General features: G+C 39.8%; 1 protein-coding gene across 3 annotated transcripts in view; it reads left to right on the forward strand.

Annotated features, from left to right (window-relative positions):
- LOC137636188 (apolipophorins-like) overlaps nucleotides 1–14,536 on the forward strand; it is an 85,464-nt gene that overhangs the window by 20,409 nt on the left and 50,519 nt on the right. For all 3 annotated transcript variants that reach the window (XR_011042978.1, XM_068368592.1, XM_068368593.1), the window contains exons 14-19: nucleotides 1,232–1,371; nucleotides 1,932–2,093; nucleotides 2,660–2,846; nucleotides 4,462–4,631; nucleotides 12,405–12,616; nucleotides 14,261–14,505. Coding sequence is in view for 2 of the 3 variants with exons in the window: in XM_068368592.1 (XP_068224693.1) it covers nucleotides 1,232–1,371; nucleotides 1,932–2,093; nucleotides 2,660–2,846; nucleotides 4,462–4,631; nucleotides 12,405–12,616; nucleotides 14,261–14,505 (1,116 nt within the window). In the remaining variant the exon portion in view is untranslated. The remainder of the gene's footprint in view (nucleotides 1–1,231; nucleotides 1,372–1,931; nucleotides 2,094–2,659; nucleotides 2,847–4,461; nucleotides 4,632–12,404; nucleotides 12,617–14,260; nucleotides 14,506–14,536) is intronic.

The raw sequence follows: 14,536 nt of genomic DNA on the forward strand, positions 1-14,536 counted from the left end.
CATTATCCAGCCCTTTTTTATTCCTGTTTTGGATACTTATTCAATTCAAGTTTAGTTTATTTTATTGTTCTTTTTTAGAATAGATCAAAATTTGTCCCTTACAATTTTGCAATAAGGTAATCACACAGTACCTGAGAGATATATTTGTTTATTGATTATTTTTTAGAAGTGGGTCCTATTTATTTCCATTAATCTTATTTTATAATCATAAGCTATTGCTTATAGAAAGATTAGTAATTACAATTAAAATTAATAAATATCTTTCATCGTCATGTCCTCACACAGACTATCTACCGTGGTATTATTCTGCCATGTGAGTTGTTAACCCTTTTACCCCCAGGCTATTTGGAAATTTCCAACCCTTAACCCCGAGGGGGTTATTTTTTTCCATGCACATTTTGGTGTATATATTTTTTAAATTGCTCTAACAGCCTTAGTTTTTGTCATAGAGAGGTCAGGTTGGTCTCATTCTCTTGGAAAATGCCTGAATTTTCTCAAAAAATTATCAAAAATATGAAAAAAATAATTTTTATAGCATTTTTTTGCAAGGACGTACCAGTACGTCCATGGGGGTAAAGGGATGGCTTTTGTGAAACGTACCAGTACGTCCTTTGGGGGTAAAAGGGTTAAACACAGATTAGACTAGCTGCAAATTTTGGATGTTCTAGTATTACCTCAGGATAAGAAAGTTTCTCTACACGAAAACCTCATCATATGAAACGACATACGAAGTTTTTTTCTCCTCCTATTACAAAAAAATCACGCCACGCCGGAATGAACTAATTTTATATCCTGAGATATTACCTTATTTGTCTTTTTGTGTTGGGTTGTTAATATAGTTTTTTTTTTCTTTAGGGTAATGTGAAATTTAGGTAATGAGTGGAAGGCAAGATTTGTCAAAAAAGACAGGATTTGTGTAATAAAATCTATTTATTCTATACTTGCTTTCAATTTATAATGAGGGGCTTATGACAAAGTAGGTATGGAAACAATAGATTGAATAGTAAAATTCCTGTTCCCTTTAATAGCTCCATTGATTTCACAAGGTTATATCTGGAATACTTAAAAAGTGAGGACGGTAACTGAGGACTATCTCTTACTTCTTATAACTTCTTTAAAATACTTCTGTCTGTTAAACAAAAGACTGTTGAGTTCAACGACATCCAGGCTCATGAATATGATCATATAAATGAATGATGGTTTTGTGTTATGAAAACTTAGTGCTTTTCAGGCACAGCGGAGTACAGAGCGCCAAAAGGACGAGGAAGGCAGTTAACCCTCAAGAACGTACATCTTTCTACGCCTCATTTTTCCCTGGGTTTAGAATCCTCATTTTCAATCAAGGAAAAGAGCATTGAAACGAATGTGCAGGTATAGTAGATCAATGAGAATTGCTGATTATTATGAATTTATTATATTTTGGTTTTGGTTGCTCTTGAATGTTTAAATTTTAATTAACTGCGCTCATTTAATTTGAGAATCTCGTATGCCACAGATTCAAGAAATTTCTCAGTACAGTATTTTACAATTGTAATCTCAATCTGTTGCCATTGGTATCTGTCTAAAGTTAGTTATAGTCGTTGTATTTTATTGTCACAAGTTGGCAAAACTAAAAGAAAAAATAGGAAAATGTTAGCTAAAAACAAGTATTTTCCATGACTTGTGAACTCTAAATGGGATTGAGGAAGTTTAATATATTGTAAAAAAAGAGTTGGTAGTGATCAAAATACGTAATGATACAGCATTTGTGTTGGTTTTTAAAAGGCTGCGTTGATTCGATGTGCGTTTCTTTTAGATTACTGAGGCTCCATTATGTTAACATACCTTCATAAACTAATTTATTGTACTGTGCATTCTTTAATTTGGTTTAGCAAAGTTTCATTATAAAATTTCTTCATATTCAAGAAACTTTTAACAATGTGTTTTTTCAGGCAACATGGAATGGACACTTGGTAGTTTTCGAAGGCAGTTTTGGTGATCATGGATCTGGTCAAGATGACCAGCATTATGAGGTGGCTCTTCAGTTGCTCCTGCCGGAAATGCCTGACTTCGACACCAAAATTACTTGCGTCACTCAGGTTCATACTTCAGAGGTACGTTTAGGCAGTGTTCGTAAGTTGCTGATAAAATTTTCTGTGTGGAGTTACTTTTTTGGTATTGAAGATCTTATTATAGGTATTAACCCTTTTACCCCCAAGGCTATTTGGAACTTTGCAACCCTTAACCCCCAGGCGTTTTTTTTTTTTTTTTTTTTTTTTCTTTTCAAGCACATTTTGCAATATATATTTTTTCAATTGCTCTAAAAGCCTTAATTTTCATTATAGAGAGGTCAGGTTGGTCTCATTCTTTTGGAAAATGCCTGAAGTTTCTCATAAAGTTATCAAAAATATGCAAAAAAAAAATTTAAATAGCAGTTTTTTTGCAAGGACGTACCAGTACGTCCATGGGGTTAAAGGGATGAGTTTTGTGAAACGTACCAGTACGTCCATTGGGGGTAAAAGAGTTAAATGATGAAGCATTCACAGTATATCAAGAAAAGAGTCACATGTAATATGCTGATTTTCATATTTTGTTGAGAAGTCAAACTTCATTATTTTGTAAATTTGCATAGACAGTCACAAAATTAAATACTCTAACCTTTACGAACTGCTTCTTTCAGGTTACAAACAACGTGACACTCCTTGTCGGAGGGGGAGACACGCAAAGAGAATTCAAAGCGCTCCACTCGGCGTCTTGGAGAATTACGAACCCAGTTTCGTCCCCTCTCGTCAACCACGAGAATTCCACGATAGCAGAGGAAAGTTCTCTGCCAGGTCTTGCATCGAGGATTGTTAATAAACTGCAGGGTATGTAAATTTGGTATCATTATTATTGTTATATATTACGGTAATACTATTAGCCAAGTTGATGCCCTCGGAAGTGCTAAATTCTACAAGCTCAAGGGCCCTAATAGGGAAAGAAATCCAGGATGGAAAATGAAATTTTGAAGTACAGTACAGTGAAGTATAAACCATGAAATACAGATGACAAAGATATAGAAATAAAATAGAGAAATGAAACAAACAAGACAAATTTCTTATAAACTATGAAACAAGACTTGAATAGACCTGCTCAACAGAACGCAGTTTTACAAAGCATAAACTTCTGAGAGTATCACAGATTCGACTGCATGATTACGAATTTAATTTAATTATTTTGATGAGCCTTTTGAGTGCTTGCTATTGGCATGCTATATTTTCAATTACAAACTAGTACATTATATTCATACATACATACATATACCAAGGCCCTTCCCCCAATTTTGGGGGGTAGCCGACATTAACAAAGAAACAAAAACAAAAAGGGGACCTCTACTCTCTACGTTCCTCCCAGCCTAACAAGGGACTCAACCGAGTTCAGCTGGTAATGCTAGGGTGTCACAGCCCACCCTCCCACATTATCCACCACAGATGAAGCTTCATAATGCTGAATCCCCTACTGCTGCTACCTCCGCGGTCATCTAAGGCATCGGAGGCAGCAGCAGGGCCTACCGGAACTGCGTCACAATCGCTCGCCATTCATTCCTATTTCTAGCACGCTCTCTTGCTTCGCTCACATCTATCCTCCTATCACCCAGAGCTTCCTTCAATCCATCCATCCACCCAAACCTTGGCCTTCCTCTCGTACTTCTCCCATCAACTCTTGCATTCATTACCTTCTTTAGCAGACAGCCATTTTCCATTCTCTCAACATGGCCAAACCACCTCAACACATTCATATCCACTCTAGCTGCTAACTCATTTCTTACACCCGTTCTCACCCTCACCACTTCGTTCCTAACCCTATCTACTCGAGATACACCAGCCATACTCCTTAGACACTTCATCTCAAACACATTCAATTTCTGTCTCTCCATCACTTTCATTCCCCACAACTCCGATCCATACATCACAGTTGGTACAATCACTTTCTCATATAGAACTCTCTTTACATTCATGCCCAACGTATATTCATAAGCCAGTATATTATATTTATCCTAATGTAATTCAGTCCAGAGCATATCTGAGCAATCCTCTCTTTGGAAGTCATTACCATGGCCCTCTTGAAATAAAATCATTTTTACTTTGACAAAGAAATATCTAGAGCAAAACTTTAAGTCTATTCCATGGCTCTACTCCTCTTTTTCTTTTCATGTGTTATTTTGATGCAAGGGTTGTTGTAGACATGAAAATTTTAAGTGTATACTTATGGCTTTCCTTATTAACATCATTCCTTATTTTAAGGGCATACTTCTGAGAGCTGTGTGATAGTGAATGTTATTTTTAAAGATTCGCTGTTTTACTTTCTAAACTATTTACACTGGAATTCAATTTATACCTATAGATTATAGGAGTTGAAATTCCATTTTAATAGCTATTGTAGATCCAATATACTTAATTGCCATGTCTGGTAAATCTTCTAGAATTCTTATACCTATTTCAGTCACCAGTCTGGCAGCCGACGTTAACTGGGATATTGAGCACGTACTGCAACTGACCAATAAGTCTCTGGAAAATTTGATTGTTGCACAATTTGGCAATGAAAATCACAAGATCATGAGCAACTTCTATGACCAGAGCGAAGAATTCTTCAAGTATCACATGGAACTGGAGGTAACATTTTGTTATTTAGTTGCTTTAGAGGTTATTAAAGAGGAATATAATTTGGAATTGATAATTGATTCTCTCTCTCTCTCTCTCTCTCTCTCTCTCTCTCTCTCTCTCTCTCTCTCTCTCTCTCTCTCTCTCTCTCTCTCTCTCTCTCTCTCTCTCTATACTACGATTGCTTCTAATGTTACTCTAACATACTTAGTGTTTCTTCATCTTTTGAAATTGATAATTGACTGTCTGAAGCACTATGTATCTCGTAAAATATGTGAATGCTAATAAGCAAAATACGTTGAATTTATTCTTCTCGATTCTTGATATACTCACGTACTTTACTTTGATGGCTGCTTTTCCGGTCCCATACAGCAGGGGAACCCCACTCTCTACAGGACCTCCACTGTCGTTTTACCTTGTTCGTTCAGAGTATTTAACGTTTCATATCGCGTATTCTTCATTTACTGTTAAATCTTAGATATATTTTGGTAATGATTTTTGTTTGCCACATTAGGAATACCGAAGGAATGAAAATCATATTTTTAAATATTTAACTTAGCCGGTGAATATATAGCTGCAACTCTGTTGCTCGACAGACAAACTCTACGGAAAAAACTCGCCAGCGATCGCTACACAGGTTGCGGGTGTGCCCAACAGCGCCATCTGTCGACCAGATACCCAGCTCTTATGTAAACAAAGACTCAATTTTCTCTCTGTCGACGTGTCGACAAGACGTACTTTACTCGCTGTTGCTAAACTGGAGTTTTTCACATCATATTGGTGAAGTACTATATTCTGGTTTTGAGCTTTCGCAATGCAGGTGTTTTATCTTCATCTTAAATCTTGAACTCGTTTTGGATAGATTTAATTATGGTGACAAAGAGAGTATGGACTTTCTTTCACTTTTAAATGGCCGACCCTTCCCTTAGACAGAAGTGTGTTTAGGCTCTTAGTAATTTTCTTATCACGTTATAAATTATTTATAGATTTTCCTCTATATATTTTATATCTCTCCGCCTTTATTAGGCCTCTTCGATTAACTTTCCATTTATTATAAACATATAAAAATAAATTTTAATGTTTTGTTTATATGCGACCTTTCCTGAGAGTAGGCGGTCCTAACTTGGAAACCGAAGTTAATCAACGTTGAGCCCTTTATATCGTAAATAGCTTTTAAAGAGCTAAGGATTTAAAACTTTTTAAATGTAATATTTTATGAAAGAATTTCTTTGATAGTCTTCGTACTGTTTTTAAAGATGAACTAACGTTTAGTTTATTTATGCTACGCAGTTGTTGACGTTCAGGACGTTCAACATGCGCTCTATCGTTACGATAGAGAGAGAGTGTATCACGGTTTCACTTTGCAGTAAGAGTAAATCGATTCTGACGTTTTGTTCATTCTTTCTTAGCTTAAATGTTTTAAATTCTATTTTAAAGGAACTTTTTATTTGAAAAACCTTTCAGTTTTTTCCTTTAGTCAAATAACATGTTTTTTTGACGAAATATAATTGGGCTCTTCTCTTAGGTGCGAAATCAAGAGAGAAAGAGAGAGAGAGATAGAGACGGAGGGAGAGAGAGGAGAGAAAACGTTCCGTTCAAGCGGGTAACGTTGTTCTCGAGTTACTCTCGTCCCTAGTCTCTGTACGGGGAGGAAGGATAAAACGTTTTTAGTTTTTTTATTCTCGTCCCCAGGCTATGTGCGGTGAGAGATTGAAAACGTAGTTTATTTGAACTAGTGTTTAGTCTCTTTCCCAGCCACTGAATTTTTTATCTTAAAATATGTTTTCTGTTTTTTGCTGGTATTAATGAGCTTGCATTATACGACTGATTTCGCAATTACTACCTTTTAATGAAGGGTAGAATTGCGTGTTTCAGGTAGAAATCAGTAAAAGTTTTGATTTCAGTGAAATAAGTGCAAAACAGAAAATCGAAGTGATAAAGTGATATGCGCAGTGTTACAGTGTTGCGTCCGAGGGTTCGTCTGTTCGTGCCTGTCGTTCACCTAGTCCGGGACCTCTTGCAAGCTCCCAAGCCCAGGGGAGAAGTAATGTCGAACGACTTATGGGTTCGAGAGGCCTTGATCAACGAACAGACGTTTCCCTCTATGGTATCGGGTGTATCTTACCAAGATCTCCCCTACCATAAGACGAGAGAGACGTATTTTCTCCTCGTCATCCGAAGGCTTTTCGCATAAGAAACCTGTCACAAGGTTTCGAAGCCCTTAAGCGAAAGTCAGTCCTTTCAGGACAGGTCCAGCGTCCTGGTTACAGCCATTAGGACAGCTCTGACCCTATGCAGTCATCGGATAACTGCTCGCCGCCTAACAAAAGCGTAACACAGACTCCGAGAGTCTTTTTTGTTGGCAAAGTGTTGCGGTCACAGACGTTACCCTCGTCTCTTACCACAACCATTTCCGTTGATCCTTAATGGGTTGTATGGCAAGACATGCAGAATATGCTTGCCTCCCTTATGGAAGACTATTCTGCCGATTAGTCCGTTGAGTCTAGCCGTTTATCTCATCGATATCCTGGCTTTCAGCCAACCTAACGTTCCTTTGTGCTTCCTGTTGACGTTGGCGTAGCTAAGTCACGTCAGTCAGGTTGTTTAGAACCACACTCGATGCGGTCTCGTGTGGATTTTCAGCCGCATTTGGACGTTAGGCCACTTGCTGATGCTCCTGTTGACGTTCAAGACGTTCGCTAACAATCGGAGTTGACTTGTTTTGACGCTGTGCGTCAACCTCCGCATTCTAGAGTTGTTTTGACTGCTCAGTCTAGGCAGTCAAAGCAGTCTCGAGTGGACGCTGTGCGTCCTCACGCACCTGTTGTGGTTGACAGTTCAGTTGTTGACAGTTCACAGACTGTCAAGCAGTTACATGACGTTGCGTTCTGGTCCGCTACTAATGCACCAGTGAGTGTGGACTCTGCTTGTAAAGCATTGCCACCACGGTAGGTCTCTCCCTTGCTTGAGACTCAGCTTTTATCGGACAAGGTTCCTGTAGATGAGGAAGTTGCTGTTCCCCCTCCAACTGATATTCCCTTGAGGACTCTGTCAGATGGAGAGGAGCCTAAAGCTGCTTAGCCCCCTATGGACTTTAATTAAATCATGATGATTTTTTTTTAAGGATCTTTGTCCGGATCTTTTTGTAACTGCTGCTCCTCGTTCGCCTAAACGTCAGAGCTTACACTAGGCCTAGCTACTTCGAAGCCGTTGTTTTTAAGCTAGTGCTCTCTCGCTCTCCTAGAGAGCTTTACGTTGGCTAGGCGACTGGTTTATCACCAGGAGGAGTTTGGGGGATACAGCCTTTGCTTTCCCTTCTTTTAAATTGGCTTATAGAGCGAGAGTCTGATATGACACGAGAGAAGTTCTCGGCTTGGGAGTTCATGCCTCTGCCCAGATAGACTTCTCAAATCTCGTAGACTCTCCCTGGCGCCTGGCCAGGAGACGCTCCAAGTTTTTTACAGGTCAACTTCACAGCTGTTTTCGAGCCTTTGAAGTTTTGCTGTACAATTATATCATGCATAAACAAGGCTTTCAGGAATGGAAAGCGGTACCGCCTCAGTCGCTAACCCCGTCTGTTGCCGCACCTGCTCCCGTAGACCCTAAATGGGCTTTGCTGCAAGACATGCAGTCCAAGCTTGCGTCCTTGATAGAGGACTTTAATGCGGAGAAGGTTGCTGCCGAACCTTCTGGCCAACAACCTTCCAACCGGTCGGTTGTGCGCCCTGTTGACGCTGAGGTAACCTTCTCGCGTCTGCCAGTTGAGGTGGTTCCTCCACCGATGCGACCCAGTGTGGGTTGCCAGCCGCACGTTGACGTTAAGCGACGCTCGGAGGTGGTTGTTGACGTTCAGGACGTTCAACAACCAGCAGAGGTGACTTGTTTTGACGCAGTGCGTCAACCTCAGCAACCCGGTAGGGTGTTGACTGCACAACCCAAACGGTCTAGACAGTCTCGGGTTGACGCTGTGCTTCCTCGCGCACCCATGGTTGTTGACAGTTCACAGACTGTGCAGCAGTTCCATGATGTTGCGTCCGGCTCCGTCACGCATGCACCAGTGCGACCGGACTCAGCGAGCCAGACGTTGCCCACTCCGTTGCCGTTTCCTCATCAGTTTTCGGATGAGGAACCCTCTGATGAGGACGTTGCTGAACAACAAGACGATCAGCCCCCAGAATAGATCAAGCCCTGCTATCCATCCAGAAGATGCTGAAGAAGGAACGCTGCTCAGTCAGGCTGTGGATGAGTCTGGTAGGGACGCTGTCATCCGTGGAACAATTTGTGTCACTAGGAAGACTACACCTCCGTCCTCTTCAATACCATCTAGCTTTTCACTGGAAAAAGGACAAGACGCTAGAAGCGGTCTCGATCCCGGTTTCCGAAAAGATAAAGTCTTGTCTGACTTGGTGGAAGGACAATATCAACCTAAGAGAGGGTCTTCCCCTGGCTGTTCAGACTCCCAACCACGTTCTCTTCTCGGACGCATCGGACGTGGGCTGGGGCGCGACAATAGATGGTCGGGAATGCTCAGGACTGTGGAACTCGAGTCAGAGGAGCATGCATATCAACTGCAAGGAGCTGTTGGCAGTACATCTGGCCTTGAAAAGCTTCAAGTCTCTCCTTCGAGGCAAAGTGGTGGAAGTTAACTCGGACAACACCACGGCCTTGGCGTACATCTCCAAACAAGGAGGTACCCACTTACTGACGTTGTACGAGATCGCAAGGGACCTGCTCATCTGGTCAAAAGGTCAAGACATCTCCCTAGTAACGAGGTTCATCCAAGGCGACTTGAACGTCATAGCAGATTGTCTCAGTCGGAAAGGGCAAGTAATTCCAACCGAATGGACCCTCCACAAGGATGTGTGCAAGAGATTTTGGGCCACTTGGGGTAAACCATCCATAGATCTCTTTGCAACCTCGCTGACCAAGAGGCTTCCAATCTATTGCTCTCCAGTCCCGGACCCAGCAGCAATACATATAGATGCTTTCCTCCTAGATTGGTCACATCTGGATCTCTACGCATTCCCACCGTTCAAGATTGTCAACAAGGTACTGCAGAAGTTCGCCTCTCACGAAGGGACAAGGTTGACGTTAGTTGCTTCCCTCTGACCCGCGAGAGAATGGTTCACCGAGATACTTCGATGGTTAGTAGACGTTCCCAGAAGTCTTCCTCTAAGGGTAGACCTTCTACGTCAGCCACACGTAAAGAAGGTACTCCAAAGCCTCCACGCTCTTCGTCTGACTGCCTTCAGACTATCGAAAGACTCTCGAGAGCTAGAGGCTTTTCGAAGCAAGCAGCCAGTGCGATTGCTAGAGCAAGGAGAGCGTCTTCCATTAGAGTCTACCAATCAAAGTGGGAAGTCTTCCGAGACTGGTGCAAGTCAGTTTCTGTATCCTCGACCAGTACCTCTGTAGCTCAAATAGCTGATTTTCTCTTATACCTGAGAAAAGGACGATCCCTTTCAGCTCCCACTATCAAGGGCTACAGAAGCCTGTTGGCATCGGTCTTCCGGCATAGAGGCTTAGATCTTTCCAAACATAAAGATCTGCAAGACCTCCTTAAGTCTTTTGAGACCACCAAGGAGCGTCTTTTGGCTACCCCTGGATGGAATTTAGACGTGGTACTAAGATTCCTCATGTCAGACAGGTTGGAGCCGTTACAATCAGCCTCCCTGAAAGATCTCACTCTTAAGACTCTTTTCCTGGTATGCTTAGCCTCGGCTAAAAGAGTCAGTGAGATTCATGCCTTCAGCAAGAACATCGGATTTTCGTCGGAAAAAGCCACTTGTTCGCTGCAACTTGGTTTTCTAGCCAAAAATGAGCTGCCTTCTCGGCCTTGGCCTAAATCTTTCGATATTCCCAGCTTATCGGAGATCGTAGGCAATGAACTAGAAAGAGTCTTATGCCCTGTTAGAGCTCTTAAGTTCTATTTAAAGCGTACTAAACCTTTACGAGGCCAATCTGAAGCTTTATGGTGTTCAGTTAAGAAACCATCCTTGCCTATGTCAAAGAATGCTTGGTCAGACTTTATCAGATTGTTAATACGAGAAGCTCATTCACATCTGAGTGAGGAAGACCGAACTTTACTTAAGGTGAAGACGCACGAAGTTAGAGCTGTAACAACTTCCGTGGCCTTTAAGCAAAATATATCTCTGCAAAGTATAATGGACGCAACCTATTGGAGAAGCAAGTCAGTGTTCGCGTCATTTTACTTGAAAGATGTCCAGTCTCTTTACAAGAACTGCTACACACTGGGACCATTCGTAGCAGCGAGTGCAGTAGTGGGTGAGGGCTCAACCACTACAATTCCCTAATTCCTTATCCTTTTAATCTGTCTCTTGAAATGTTGTTTTTTTATGGGTTGTCCGGAAGGCTAAGAAGCCTTTCGCATCCTGGTTGATTTGGCGGGTGGTCAAAGTCATTTCTTGAGAGCGCCTAGATTAGGGGTTTGATGAGGTCCTGTTGTATGGGTTGCAACCCTTGATACTTCAGCTCCTAGGGGTCGATCAGCATCCTAAGAGGATCGCGAGGCTCCGTAAGGAAGACGTACTTAAAAGGCAGAGTAATTGTTCAAGTCGACTTCCTTACCAGGTACCTATTTATTTTGTTTTTGTTATTTTGATAACTTCTAAAATGAAATAAAAAACTCTTATCTCATAAAATGTAAACATATATTACTGGTCTCTACCCACCATCCTGGGTGTGAATCAGCTATATATTCACCGGCTAAGTTAAATATTTAAAAATGATATTTTAATTATAAAATAAATTTTTGAATATACTTACCCGGTGAATATATAAATTAAATGACCCTCCCTTCCTCCCCAATAGAGACGCAGTGGGACGAGGAGAAAATTGAGTCTTTGTTTACATAAGAGCTGGGTATCTGGTCGACAGATGGCGCTGTTGGGCACACCCGCAACCTGTGTAGCGATCGCTGGCGAGTTTTTTCCGTAGAGTTTGTCTGTCGAGCAACAGAGTTGCAGCTATATATTCACCGGGTAAGTATATTCAAAAATTTATTTTATACAGTGAACCCTCGTTTATCGCGGTAGATAGGTTCCAGTCGCGGCCGCGATAGGTGAAAATCCGCGAAGTAGTGACACCATATTTACCTATTTATTCAACATGTATATTCAGACTTTTAAAACCTTCCCTTGTACGTAGTATTGTTAACAAACTACCCTTTAATGTACAGAACACTTAATGCATGTACTACAGTACCCTAAACTAAAACAGGCACAAATATTAAAGGTGATTTTATATCATGCATTTCCTAAACATGCTAAAAAGCACGATAAAAAATGGCAACCAATGTTTTGTTTACATTTATCTCTGATCATAATGTAGAAACAAACTGGAGGTAGAGCTTTGCTTATTACCCAGACATATTTCCCATACTTTTCCCTTAGAACTACATCACATCTTCCTACTTTAGATATATAGATATATATATATATATACAGTATATATATATATATATATATATATATATATGTATATATATATATATATATATATATATATATATATATATATATGTGTGTGTGTGTATATACATATATATATATTTATATGTATACACATATACATACCTACATATATACATAAATACATGCATACATATATATATATATATATATATTACTGTATATATATGGGTTATGGAAAAAATCCACGAAGTGGTGAATCCGCGATGGTCGAACCGCGAAGTAGCGAGGGTTCACTGTAATTAAAATATCATTTTTCCTTGTTCCTGAAGTTCATCTTAATTTTCTTTTGTAGATCAGCCTACCTGCGTGGCATTTTAGTTACGTAGACACGCTTCAGCAAAGGCCAAATGGGGATATGGTAGGATACAGTACTACAGTTATGCCCTCGGGCAGGATTTACAGCTCTTCCTCGAGGATGTACAAAAACACGACGAACAAGAGGGCCATCTACGAGATGTCCTACGACGTGCTTATCAGAGATGGAATGAACGTATGGAAGATTGTGTAAGTACTCCTGATTTTAATGGTTTGATATATTTTAAAGGGGCCCATACACGTTAAAAAAAAAGCGTCAAAATTTGGCATCAAAATTTTTATCTCAAAATTTTGATGCAAAATTTGAGTGTGTAGGACGTTTTAATGTCAAAAAAAGATTTGAAGCAAAATTTTGATTGATCAAATCCGTTTGATATTTTTTGACGAGTCGTCAAATTTTTGATGCGTGTGTGGGCTCCGGTCAAAATTTTGATCAAACTTTTTAGTCTTTTGACCATTTCCGACGTTTACCAGGAGGTTTATCAGAGTCCAATGCCAACACTAGTGCTATGGCCACTGATGCATCCATGTCGAAGATTTTGACGATACTGAATTTTTATGGGAAAAACGCCTAAACGTGTGTTGGCAATTATGCATAAAAATTTTGTATCAAAGTTACACGTCAAAATTTTGATGCAAAATTTTGAAGCTTTTTTTGAACGTGTATTTAGGCCATAATAGTCAGGCCTTCTTTATCATGAGGCTCAATACTACACAGTATTCAAGAAGTTTTATTCCAGTTGTGACCAAGTTGTGGAATGATCTTCCTAATTGAGTAGTTGAATCAGTGGAACTTCAGCTAATGCTTTTATGTTGAACAGGCTGACATAAGTCATTTTATAGTTTAAATTTGAAATATCTGTTTTGATGTTGTTATTGTTTTTAAAATATTTTATTTTCATTGTTCATTACTTCTTATATCATTTATTTATTTCTCACTTGGTTATTTTTCCCTGTTGGAGCACTTGGGCGTATAGCATCTTGCTTTTCCAACTAGGGTTGTAGCTTAGCTAGTAATAATAATAATACGGTACTGTACAGTATTAAGTTATTCCTGTGGTTAAAGGTGTATGTCTTCAATTCCAATTTCATCTGAAGAGATGCTCGTCAGAATGTCAGCTGGTGAAGCCCAATCACAGCCGTAACCTCCCCAGTAAACAACTTAAACTCACAGGCCATTGCAGGTCTCTATCTACTGTCCGTGCGAATGCAAGGCTAGCACTTCATCACTGTACAAGCCAGGAGGCTAAAAGGACACCATGAAATATTACGAAGCTAATGAAACTTAATGCTTCTCATGTAGGACTGCACTTGTCTTTTTTTATGAGATATGTATAAGCCAAACTCGGCTGAATTCCTCGTCAGGCTGGGAGCAGCGAAGAGAGGAAAGGTTCCCTTATATTCATTTGTTTGATGTTGGGTACCTCCTAAAATTGGGGGAAGTGCCTTGGTAAATAGAATGTATAAGGAAAGCCACGTTTTTCAAAAATAAGTTTAAATAGATTTTCTGAAATTTTAATTAGTTTAAGAATACAAAAAGTTAGTCTTTCAATCCAAGACATGAAAAGCCTGCAATTGATTTCAATCTTCTCAAGTTTTATAAACATTTAAGATTCTTAAATTCAGTCTAGGAATGAAATGTTTTAAATGTTCCACATAAACAGTAGAAAAAAGGGAAAAAAACCTTTCCATTATTGCGTGATTTCCTGAAGACTTTATTTGAAAAATTTTTTCTTACTGTATTTTGAGTGACTAATCTATTTAGTGAAAAGTTTACTCGTATGTTATATTTAAACGGCATTCATAGAATTTCAGTATCTTTTTCTTTTTCAGCTTGCAAGGGTCATTTGACTGGTCCACTGAACACCTGCGTCTCCAATCCAGTTCTGAAGTGGGAAATATCACCGTGTTTGGGTTGGAGCTCGCAGTAGACGGCATAATATCCGGCGATGTTGTGTTCCACCTCAAAAACTGGGTTAAAGATCTGTATGAAGGAGAAATAACACTCAATAACGAGGGTACAAAAACCGATTTCAATTTGAACATGATAATTGTTCCTTTCAACAGAGAAATTAAAAGTAAGTAGTTGATGTTGATATTGTTCTCGTG

This window comes from Palaemon carinicauda, unplaced genomic scaffold (assembly GCF_036898095.1).
Source record: "Palaemon carinicauda isolate YSFRI2023 unplaced genomic scaffold, ASM3689809v2 scaffold247, whole genome shotgun sequence".
NCBI classification, from domain to species: domain Eukaryota; kingdom Metazoa; phylum Arthropoda; class Malacostraca; order Decapoda; family Palaemonidae; genus Palaemon; species Palaemon carinicauda.